At 48.0% G+C, this 12,373-nt stretch overlaps 1 protein-coding gene and 1 non-coding gene across 2 annotated transcripts in view; both read right to left on the bottom strand.

The window, feature by feature from the left end:
* Positions 1 to 6,870, bottom strand: part of CLIC6 (chloride intracellular channel 6) — a 40,281-nt gene extending 33,411 nt beyond the window's left edge. Inside the window, exons 1-2 of the mRNA XM_035017707.1 lie at positions 6,685 to 6,870; positions 5,761 to 6,633 (exon numbers count right to left, since the gene is read on the bottom strand). Of these exons, the coding sequence (XP_034873598.1) occupies positions 5,761 to 6,633; positions 6,685 to 6,870 (1,059 nt within the window). The remainder of the gene's footprint in view (positions 1 to 5,760; positions 6,634 to 6,684) is intronic.
* A 3,470-nt stretch (positions 6,871 to 10,340) lies between these two features.
* TRNAK-CUU lies at positions 10,341 to 10,413 on the bottom strand. Its single transcript has one exon. It is a non-coding gene; the product is annotated as a tRNA-Lys (tRNA).
* Between the last annotated feature and the right edge of the window lie 1,960 nt (positions 10,414 to 12,373).

Here is a 12,373-nt window from a genome sequence, read left to right as displayed (position 1 = left end):
GCTAGATGGTAAACTCTGTAAGGGCCGAGACCCTGTCTGTCTTGCTTCACATTGGGTCCCCAAACTCTAGCGCCTAACACATAGGAGGTGATAAATCCACATGGGCTAAGTTAACAGACTCATCTACAGCCCTGTGACCCACTTGAACCTAAACCATGGCTCAGAGCTTTGTACTTTATACATTCCTTCAAAGTCTAGGTTTTATTTTTCTATGTATATGAAACTAAAGGGTAAATTTACCTGCTTAAAGAATCCAGTGTGGTGTTTCTGAAGGTATCTTACAGATCTCCAGCTAGTCAGGGAGGTAGGATATCTGAGAGGCGGCCTCCTGGAGAACAGCTGACCTTGAGAAACCAAGGCTATAAAGGAGACCCCCCGTGAGGAGGAGGAGCTCATGCTGGGGGTGAAGCATGATCGCTCACTTACTTCCAGGAGTCCAGAGCACACGGCCCATTAGCCCAGTGAGGGGCAGAAGCTGTGGTATATGTGTACCCAGCAAAGCAGAGCCAAAAATTCCCACAGCCCTGAGGGAATTCCAGCATCTTGCAGCCCTGCTGCCAAGACATCTTCATGGAGGAGAATGGCTCAGGCCCTTTCAGAAGGGATGCTGGACTGGGACAGTGGGAAACAGGTTTGTGTCCAGCTTCTCACTAGCTGAGTCACCTTGGACTATGCATCCATTCAGCTATTTACCTATCATTACCAAAAAGCACTGACTGAGAGCTTAGAACAAACCCACCGCCATGCTAAAGAAGGAGGACACGATGTGGAGAAGCAATTACGACGTGGATCTCTCTCATCGTGGAGAGAGGGACCATGACCCCCAGTGTGCATGTGCGTACGCATGTGTGTCAGAGGTTAGCAGAACATGGTGTTTGACCTCAGTTTCCACCCCGACTAACTCTACTGATTTCATAAATGTGTTTGTAAGATCAGCCATCAGAAAGGATGAATACTTACGATTTACATCGACCTAGATGGAACTGGAGGGGATTATGCTAAGCGAAATCAGTCAAGCAGAGAAAGACAACTATCATATGGTTTCATTCATATGTGGAATATAAGAAACTGTGCGGAGGATCATAAGGAAGGGAGAGAAAACTGAATGGGAAGTCATCAGAGAGGGAGAAAACCATGAGAGACTCTTAACTCTGGGAAATAAACTGAGGGTTGCTGGAGGGAGGTGGGTGGGGGATGGAGTAATTGGGTGATGGGCATTAAGGAGGGCATGTAATGTGATGAGCACTGGGTGTTATTCGCAACTGATGAATTATTGAACACTACATCTGAAACTAATGATGTAGTATATGTTGGCTAATCGAATTTAAATTTAAAAAATGTGTTTGTAAGCAAGTTGTATAAGACACTCAGAAAACAAATAACAAAAAATGTTATTTTGCAGGGAGAGGAAAAGTCATAGAAATGCATCTTTGCTCATTTCCCTTCAGAGCACATGGTCATAGTCCACACATAGTTATGAAAATACCACCTCCCTTACAAGCTTCTCGGACACCAAGCCCCCACAGAATGGTCTCAGCATGCTCTCTCCTGGAGAATGGTGCATGGACTGCTGCAGCCAACTGGTCTACCAGGATTCACTCAGCTGCCGCTCCTGGACACACACCTACCCCTCCCACCCTCCCGTGGCCACGTGGTGTGGCACTACTTGGCTGGCTCCATTTATGTACTCATTTACGTTGGGGGGCAGTTCTCAGTGACAATGCCTATTCAGAGGTCACGTCTTTCCTGAGTTGGACTTCATTCCATCACCAATTCCACCTGTCTAGAGACCCAAATGTGATGGTAAATGCAAGTTTTTGAGCTCCACAGTAGCTGCATGTTAACAGTTAAATGTGTCCAAAACCTAGTTTAAGAAACTCTTAGACTCTGGCCCAGGATTATTCATTGGTCACCCTGAAGTTTTTTAGGTCATGTGAAACTTGCCAGGAAATCCGTATCTTAGACTGTCCCACCCCTAGACCTTGCCTCAGAGTATACACAATCACCAGGTACTTTTGGACTAGAAGCACCAAATCTGTAAGCAAGACTTCCTTAGTGACTGAATCCCCACAGCTAGTGAAGTCCCTACCTTATTCTTTGTTGTCAGTATTTTGTCGTTTGTTACTGTTATGTTGGTATGTTATTATGTTGTTACCCCCTGTTATGAGTAAAGAAGAAAAGAATCTTTCTTACTAAATATACTGCAGGGTTACCCTATAATTTGATGACAAATAATTAATACGTCTTTGTAAAAAAACAAAAGTAAGAATTAGCATGATTAGCAATTAATTTCCCCATACAATAATCCAGGGAAGCTCTCCTCGGCGCATTCTGTATGTTCTTGGCTTTTTTACAAGAATACATTCTTGCATACTTACAGAATAAAACAAAATGACAAATTAGTAAGATGACAATTTCCACAAAGATGGAGACTATAAACTACCAGGTGGCTAAAAGTAGAAGCAGATTTGATTTGCACCTGTTGCTGGGTCATAGGTTATCACTGTGTGGTATATTTGTAGCTGATGTATTTATTTAAAAACAATAGGGGGGAAATGTAAAAGTTAAAAATTGACAAATAAAATAGGGGCTAATTAGTTACAACTCTGTTTACTAGGCTGTCAGATGAAGGCGAAGGGAACGTTTGGAATGTTTGCAGTACTTCTCCTTACAGAACAAATCTGTGAATTCTGCACTCCAGAGATGGCACAGAAAAATTCAACATGTTTACAAAACCCAGGAGGTCAGATGTCTACTCTGGAGTGTGGTCCAAATAAAGTGGAGCCCAAAGAAGGAACCTCAAGAAAGCTAAATTTGGCAAAGAAATCCTACTTTAAACTAATTTAAGGATTTTAAATCAAGTACGACAAACGCAAAAGATAGAAGCGTCTAAAGGGTTTTTGCCTGATTTTGGCGTTGGGGTCTTTTTGATTTTAAGGGGAATGATTTGTAGGAGAAAAACAAAGTGAAAGTGAGGTGCCTTAACAAGCCGATGAGGCACATCTTAAGTGACCCTCAGACCTTATATCAAGTAGCAGTTGCTTAAAGACCAGTCTCCCTGTTTGGAGATCTGTTTTCTTAAAGGAAAAAAAAAAAAGGCGGGGTGGAAGCAGGCAACTGAGCACCAAGCGGATCACGTCAGAAAAGAACAATCTGGATAAGCTGTCCATGACAAGCCCCTTGCCTCTGCCCACACAAACTTCTCCTGAGCAGGATCTGAGGAAAAAAAATTTATTTTTACGTTTCATAACATTCCTATCCCCAGAGAATGGAGGCAATTAGCTACCTAGAGAGATTTTCTCTTAAGAAAAAAGGGGGGTGGGCACCTGGGTGGCTCAGCCGGTTAAGCGTCTGCCTTCAGCTCAGGTCAAGATCCCAGGGTCCTGGGATCGAGCCCCGCATCGGGCTCCCTGCTCAGTGGGAAGCCTGCTTCTCCCTCTCCCACTCCACCTGCTTGTGCCCTCTCTCTCTCTCTCCTCTCTCACAAATAAATAAATAAAATCTTTAAAAAAAAAAAAAAGAGGCAGGGATGGAATGGGCAGGGGATTGTTTCTGTGCAAAATCAATGGACGTTTGTGGGAGCTGAGCAGATAAAATGACAAGAATGCGCATTTACACTATGCTTAATTTCAAGCCAGGTACTATTCTAAGTGCTTTATGGAATCTAATTTTTGAATCCCCACAACAACCTCGGGGGGTAGGTACTATGATTATCCCCATTTTATCCATAAGCAACAAAGGCACAGAAAGGTCACGTAGCTTGCCCAAGGTCACACTGCAAGAAAGTAGCAGAGCCAGGATTTGATCCCGCTGGTTCTAAGGTCCCTACTATTGATTACCACGGTATATACCACCTCGTGCCAGCAGCCACCCATTCAAACCTCCATCATGTTCCAAGCCTGGGCTCCACATGGAGGATGGAAGATGAATTTCACACAGTCAAGGGAAGAGATAAAACACGCAATGTGTGAGTGGACCTTCAACAGAGGGACACCCAACCCGGCCTGGGGTTGGCAAAGGCCCCCCAGAGGAGATGAGGCCTGTGCTGAGTCTAGACACACAGGAGATAACCAGGCAGGAGGCCGGCAGTGGGGCGAGGGGGGAAGAAACTCGATTCGGGCAGAGGGCACAGCACCTGTACAATTTCCAGGCAGGCAAGAATATGGTTCTCTCAAGGAATGATAACTACTTCAATATGGCTGGCCTGGTGGTACCATGGGTGACAAAGTCGGGGGGGACACCCAGGCAATACCGCAGAGGCACAAATGCCATCGTGAGTGGCCTGTGGCCTGGCTAAGGAGGGTGGACTCATTTGAAAGTCTACAATAAGCAACTGGTGCAATTATACTTTCAGAAACAAAGTGATCGGATCTCATTTCCTAGCTCACTGGCTATCACCGAAGGCCTAGCCAGGAGAGCTGGGAAATGGAAGCAAGAAGACAAGGTAGGAAGATGTTACTGTATTTCAAAAACCGTAACAAGAAACTGCAAAGATGTGCTGGAAGCAAGTGGCCATGAGACGAAGCAACGGGGAATTGCTTAAATCAAGAGCAGATTTGGGGTACATACAGGCAGCACTGTGTTCAGCTCTCCCCTTCCTCCTCCCCTCCCACTCCCCTTGGCCTTTCCTGAAGACGCCCAACTCCCAGGGGCCTTCCTAGAGGCTGTGCCCTTATATTATATCCCAACACTTAACCTTAATATGCTCCAGGGGCTTCAGAAATGCTCAGAACAACGCCTTCCCACTAGGGAAGAAACAAACGCATGCCCTCTCTTCCCTAACTCCCTTGCCCCCCAAATGATTCTTGAAATGCTGGTGTTAATCACTTTGGAAACTTTTCTCCTTTTGCTTATTAGAATTTGCTTACATTCCTGTCAAGGAGCTTTAGGTCCTAACTGGCTTCTATAAGCCTGAAAGTATTTTGAAAGGATTATGATTGAACATGCAATGCACATTCTTGACCTTATTATCTGCTGCTCTCCTGGTCTGGCCAAAGGTCCTCAGAAAGCGCTTTTTTTTTTTTTTTAAACAAAGATCCCCGTGTGTGGGAGCTACAGCTGGACCTTGCCCCTTATTTTCGATGCCTTGTAGAAAGGCCTCTTTAAACTCCAAACTTCCTCAGTCGTGTCCTACAGATTCTTTAACAAAATCATTGCTTTTGAAGCGAGGTTGAAATATGACATAAAGGCAGATGATGTTCAAGTCACCCAGCATCTCGTGTTCTTCCAAAACCAATGTTAAAATGCTCAACAAATATTATAATATTTAAATAAATTTCCACTTTTCTTCCAAATACTAAGGAGGGATACTTTTTTGGAGCTGAAAACATTGGCCAACTGTGGGCCTCTGAAATTTGAGTCCTGGGGAGACTTCTCACATTACAACCTGTTCGCATTTTTTTTTTCCCACTTCAAGTATTAGAGCTTCCTTTGGCATGAATTGCTTTGAACATCAAGAGGGCGTGTCACTTTTTCTTTTCTTCTTTTTTTTTTTTTTTTTTTTCATTGATTCTTCAGTAATCTCCGGACTAGAAGGGCCAGTTAGGATTTTCAGAACAAAGGACAGTGGGATGCTGGACCCGCACCCCCACTTCCCCTACGACCCTTACCCGACCTCTTTGTTTCCAAACCATCCTGTCTCCCCCAAACGCTCCTGAAACTCCCCCATGACCCCCAGGCTGTGAATAGAAGCGACAATCAGGACACCTGGAAGACCAAGGCTCAAAAAGCGCTACGAGTTGCGGGGACGGCTCGATTTACCTTCACGAAGAGGGTGATGTCGTGCTCCTGCCGCGGGGCCCCCTCCTCCGACGCCTCGCCGTCCTCCCGGCGGCCGTTCACCCGCGCGGTCTCGTCCCCGCCCTCGACGCTGCCCTCCTCCGCCAGGTGGTTGCTGAGTTCGGCCTCCGGCTGCTCGGCCTCCGGCCCCGCGGCCCCGCTTGGCGCGGCCGCCTCCGCCGGCGCGCCGCTGCTGTCTGGGGGCTCCTCCTCGCCCCCGGCTGCGGCCTGCTCGCCTGGCCCCTCCGGGCCGCGCTCTTGCCTCTCCCCCTCTGCCTCCTCCATCTCCTCCTGGGGTCCACCCTGGTCCCCGTCCTCGACAGCTGCCGCCCTCGCGTCCCCCGGGGCCACTTCCTCCGACTCTTCTGTCCCCGGGGCCCCCGCCTCGTCGGCGGCGGCGCCCGCCGCTGCACCCCGAGGCTCCCCTGCAAGCTCCCCGGGGCCGCACCCCCCAATCTCCGCCGCTGCGGCCTCCGTGGCCTCGGCCTGGAGCTGGGGGCTGGGGTCCCCTCCGTCCCGGGGGTCACCCTCGGCCCCGTGCGCCCCTCCCGCCTGCCCCGCGCCTTCCATGCTGGCCCCCGGCGTGCCGCCTCCGGGTTCCTCCGGCCCTTGCTCCGCTTTCTCCTTCTCCCCGGGGGCCTCGGGCTCCCCGGGCTCCCCCTGAACCTCCCTCGAGGCCTCGCCCTGCGTGCCGCAGCCGGGGCTCGCCTCCTCCACCTGTTCGGCGCCGCTCGCCGCCTCTCCCTGGGGGACCTCGGCACACCCGGGGGCGCCCTCCTCGGCCTCCGCCTCGCCCTGCGCTGCCCTCGCGCCTTGCGTCTCGGCCCCCGGGCCACTGTCCGCGCCCGGCCCCGGCTCGCCCGCGCACCCTCCGTCGGGATCGGTGCCTTCCGCCCGGTTCACCGCGGCCGTCGCGGCTGCGCCCGCCCCCTCGCTCCTCGGCGCCTCCGCGGCGCCCTCGCTGGCCTCCTCCCGCTCCGCCTCCTGGCCCGCGGCCCCCAGCTCGCCAGGTTTCTCCGCCCGAGGCGCGGGGCCCTCAGGCGGCCCCTGGGGACCTGGGGAGGCCCCCTCCAGCTCCGCGGCCTCGGCCATGGCCGCAGATCCCTGTCCTCCACTGGAGACCCTTCCTCGACACTGCTGATAGAGCCAGTGGCCCTGGGCGAGGAGCTCGGTGCCAGGGGCCCCCTGCGCCCGCTCCAGGAGGACGCCCCGCTCTGGGCTCGGGGGAAGGGGGCCGCCCGGCGGGGCGGAGCGCTGGACCTGGGGGCAAAATGGGCTCGACCCCAAGACACTGCGCCCGTTCGCCCGGTTTAAGCTTTCTGGTATCTTCCTCCACCGTAACTGCGTCTCCCCGGTTACACGTCTGCTTCCCACCCGGACTCTAATTCTGACCCGGGTTCCCTGGTGGCGCGGGCCACGGAGGAGCAGAGCGTGGCTGGGGAAGGCCTCTTAGCTCCCGCACCCTTTGAAATGCCTGGCCTGCCGTCCTGGGGCTGACCAGAAGTCATCCGTGCCAATGCCATCCCCCTGGGGATTGGGCGGGGTTTGCACCCCCTCCTCTCTCCCTGTTCGAGTGGCCTGGGAGCCTGGCCAATGACAGCCTTTCTCATGGCCCTTTGGATTTCAGTGAAAAGATCCTGGTTCTACTGGCAGCTTGGGTGTTCTGTAATGGCATCAAGTTCCAGAGCCATTTAAATCACCCCCCCCAACACCCCACACTGGACACCCAAAGACCTAATCACCACTTTCCCCCAGGGACCCAAGCGTTAGTTAAGCTTCTCAGCTGGTACCCAATGCAGATGCCCATGTGCTCCCTCAATGTCCAAGAGCAAGTGGGGTAAATCCTGGAAGAAAGGAGAAAGGGAAACCACCTTCCAATTTTTGCAGGCCCTTCCTGCAAGTTCCTGAGGCCCCCATATAGAAGCAAGAGGAGTCGGTTTCGGTTGAGCTGCTCTGACCAGAGATGGGCTCTGTTGTGCATGAGGGGCCCTCTCCTCAAGGTATGACAAGTATGGGGGCCTTATACTGGGGAAAGGTTAGATCCTTCACTCTAAGAGTCTATCTTTCAGATTCTAGGTATTCTAAACCCATGGCTAGTGTTTTAGCCTGAGTTGTGTGTTAAGGGCTTGGGGAGGTGGGGATAGGGAGGTGAAAATACAAGATTTAAAGAGGGGAGCTGTGGAATTTACGGGGTTAGGAACCTCCCGGAATCCCAGACTGGACACCTTTTCCCCAAGAAAAGGAAGTTATGATGAAAATTATGTAGTAAGTTTATTATGAGTTAGGCTGAATCACATGGGTTACAGAGAGGACCCCACTGCCCCGGGAAACCCCAGTCTAAATGTGATGGAGCAGGGAGCCCAACTCAAGACTGATTTGAGTTGTCAGGCTTTTAATGGCTTTGATACTGCCCTGATACACGTTAGTCTATCACGTCCACAGAGGGCTCTGTCATCACTAAAAGATCAGCTGGTATCTTTTGATATGGTTTGAGTCACCCATTTAGCCAACCACCAGGATGCCTCCTTCTAATACTCATTTTCCATCACTGACAGGTGACAAGACAGGAGCCCAGTGTCACCTAGATTCGTGCTACCTTTCTCCAAGGGTGTGCCCTATCGGGAAAGGAAGGGGCCGGCAGCTTCGTCACCACAAAGCACGGCACGCACACATAGAAACTAGACAGAACTGTCAGACACAGACCCTGCTTTGCAAATGCTCCAGTCGCCGGGAAAATCCTGCAGCATTTGCAAAGCGAGACAGCCTTATTTCTTAAGGAAGGACAAAGTCAGCGCCATCAGCCCCAGACAGCAAACACAGTCCAGGATGATGCAAAGCCTGTGAGGCCAGATGTGTTTCAGAAAACAGAATTCTTGGAAATAGAAAGATGGCAGAGTGTATATTATACTTTCCAGTGTATATTATGTAACGCGGTACACGACCCTGTGCTCAGACACGTTATTATTTCTGCAGTGGCACAATTCACATTAGATGCAATATGTAAAAACCATACATAGCTTCAGGGACCGCAGTTCAAGTTCACCACCAAATGAGTTCTGGTCAGTCTGGCTTTGCTTCCAGATGAGGTCCCCCCAAAAGCTGGCAGTTTTCAGAGTTTTTTGGATTTCAGAATGTAAACATGCAGTGTGGTCCTGTGACCCACTGCAGGGCTCTAGGTGTATTTGTTCTACTTGGAAACATCCAAGATTAGTTACATCTATACATTGCTTCTTAATAACAAACCAACTGTCTCCAGTGCTCTGTTTTCACAAAAAAACAAATTAAAGGCACTTACGTATGTGAGTAACAATACTCCATGAGCCTTAACTCAAGCAAGGTTTAAAGAAATGTCCTGGTTATGGGAAGGTTGGCATCTCTAAAAAACCTCCTTTTGGGGCGCCTGGGTGGCTCAGTCATTAAATGTCTGCCTTCGGCTCAGGTCATGGTCCTAGGGTACTGGGATCGGGCCCCACATCGGGCTCCCTGCTCGGCCGGGAGCCTGCTTCTCCCTCTCCCGCTCCCCCTGCTTGTGTTCCCTCCCTCGCTGTCTTTCTCTCTGTCAAATAAATAAATAAAAATTAAAAAAAAAAAAACAAAAAACCTCCTTTTGAATCAAGCGATAATCAAGAGACGATTAACTCATGGACGCAAACTCAGTACAGTTGACTGGCTGGCTGAAGGCTAGCCCCAGGTAGTGTCCGTGTCGAAAAACAGCAATAAAAAAGTCTATTCTGTCCTAGCAACTGATCCTGCACATCCAACAAAGCTGTTTTATTCTATAGGATTAGGATTTATTCCTGTATACTGTTTAGATTTATTTACTCACATTGACATTGGCTTTCAAAATAACACCAGGCCATTTGTAGAATGTAGACTCTTTCACATTTTAATCATAATCTTAATAAACAATTGTTAAATGTTTACATCACATAATTCTGCAAATTTCTTTTATTTTCTATAATTAAACAAACGTATTATTTTTAAATACATTAAATACTCCAAGCTAAAAATTGGAAAGACAGAGAATAACAGAGCTCTTTACAATTTTTCTGTAATTCCATTACTCATAATAAATACTTTCTTCATTTTTGAGAGAGAGAGACTATTCTAGACACTGGGCATACAGCAACGAACAAAGCCTTGCAGGGCTTTGGGATAGAGCAAAAGTAAATAGGCAAGCAATTAAGCCAGACACCTTTGGATAATGTTCAGCTTTATATAGACTTACACTCTTATACTCATACATGCATATTCTGAAAACCTTAACTCCTTTCACTCACACCCTTCATCCAACCTGCCAATAAATCCTATTATCTCTGCTTTTTAAAACATATCCAGACTCTAACCTCTTCTCTCTACGCCCACTGCTCCCCACTGGACCAAGCCACCATTACCTCCCATCTGGTCCTGGTTTCCCCTTGCTTTTCTTGTCTGTTCTCCACCCCACAATCAGATGACCCCCCTCGAAATCACGAGTCCACTGGGCCACTTTTATGCTGGAATCCTTTCTTTTTTTGTTTTTTATTTCTTTTTTTAAAGATTTTGTTTTTAAGTAATCTCTACACCCAACATGGGGCTTGAACCCACAACCCTGAGATCAAGAGTCACATGCTCTACCGACTGAGCCAGCTGGGCATCCCTATGCTTGAAACCTTTCAAAGGCTTCCTGTCTCACACCAAGAAAAAGTCAAGTCCTTATCCATCAAGTATGTATCCTATAAAATCAGGCACCCCAATCTCTTTCTGGTCTCACTGGCTTCTTACACATCAGCCTTTCTGCTGTTGCCAGAATTTGCTGGGCATTTGTCTGCCTGGTTGCTCCCTACATCTGTGTAGCTCACCCCTTACCTTGTTGAGATTTTCATAAGCTATTTCCTCTAAGCACCCTATTTCACTTTATTATCTTATTTTTGTGGTGATAACATCTAGGATCTACCCTTTTAGCAATATACAATACTATATTAATTAATGGTGACATTGTGGTACCTTAGATCTCCAGAACGTATTCATCTTGCATCACTGAAACTTTGTGCCATTGACCAACACCTACCTACTTCGCCCTCCCCTCCCCAGCCTTTGCTAACCACCGTTCTACTCTCTGTTTATATGAGTTTGACCCTTTAGATTCCACATATAAGTGAGGTCATGCAGTATTGTCTTTCTGTATCTGATCACTTAACAGAATGCCCCATAGGTGTCACAAAAGGCAGGTTCCCCTTCTTTTTAAAAACTGAATAATATTCCATCATGTGTATATAGCATGTTTTCTTTCTCAGTTCATCCATCAAAAGATATACACATTGTTTCCATATCCTGACTATTGCGAGTAATGGATAAGCATCCTATTTTAAAGCTCAATTCCTACTCCCTGTCAGCCTTTTCGGCCTTATTTTTCCCATAGTTGTTATCTCCCCATGACATATAATGTATTTTGCTTCTTTATTATCTGTCTCCCCAGTCCCACCCCACTAGGATGCTGGTGCATGAAGCCAGGGGTTTTTGTTGTCAGTGCCTAGGACAGGACTGAGCACGTCATAGCAGAAGCCTAATACCTACTGAGTAATGAATACATGGATGCTTTCAAATACATATGTATCGACTCCAACCAGTTTTCAAAAATACTCACCTCAGTTGGTTTTATACTTTGGGGGACAAGCTAATGTCACAGACACACTGTCCACAGAAATTCTTATCTACTGACTTTGGTGAATACTTCAGCGAATACTTTTAATTATTAGCAAAGGCCAAGTCAGTTCATACACAGAAACACAAAAGGAAATACCAAAGAAACACAATTGTGAAGGTCAAGGTGAAGGTGCTTAGAGGTTTGCACATCGTTAACTCAGCAGTCGGCACCAGATTAGCTATTTAAATACCAAGGAGGGTTAGACAGAGGTGACGGATTCGAGGCTGGGATGCAAGAGACAAATGTACAGGTAATTAAGTAGTTCTTAGTAATTACAGAGCTTGCCTACCATATATTACTAGGAATCACGAAGTAGGATAACTCAGGAATTAACGAGGGAAAACTCAAGGGCTTATAACTAAACAATGTGAAGATTTGTCCTTTTGCTGTTTTTCCATAACAAATGGGCTCACGTCCATAGAGATCTCCTCTTTCTCTAGCAGGCGTCTGTTCCATTCAGAAGGATCCTTGGGATTTCAATGTATGTATAACATTCAGATCACAGGATGCATTATGACTGAGCGAAAGTCCCCCTTGCGCTGATTTCTCTTCAAACAACTGTTCCTCCTCACCTTAGAGTGGCCCCAAACCTGCCTTAATTTCCCTGGATTTACCCAGTTAATTGCAAAGGTATATTTCAGTTAAAAGAAGGCTATCACTGGAGCGCCTGGCTGGCTCAGTCGGTGGAGCATGCGACCCTTGATCTCGGGGTTGTGAGTTCAAGCCCCATGTTGGGTGAGGGGTTACTTAAAGAAATAAAATCTAGAAGACAAGGAAGAAGGAGGAGGAGGAGGAGGAGGAGGAGAAGGAGAAGAAGAAGAGAAAGAAGACAGCCATTGCTGAAAATCAGCCTAAACTAGAAGGCAAGGAATGGAGCACAGACATTATCTAGAACAGAAGACGTTGTAA

Source organism: Mirounga leonina, unplaced genomic scaffold (genome assembly GCF_011800145.1).
Source record: "Mirounga leonina isolate KUSES-001 unplaced genomic scaffold, KU_Mleo_1.0 Mir_172, whole genome shotgun sequence".
Lineage (NCBI taxonomy): Eukaryota > Metazoa > Chordata > Mammalia > Carnivora > Phocidae > Mirounga > Mirounga leonina.
This window is presented reverse-complemented; position numbering and strand designations above follow the sequence as displayed.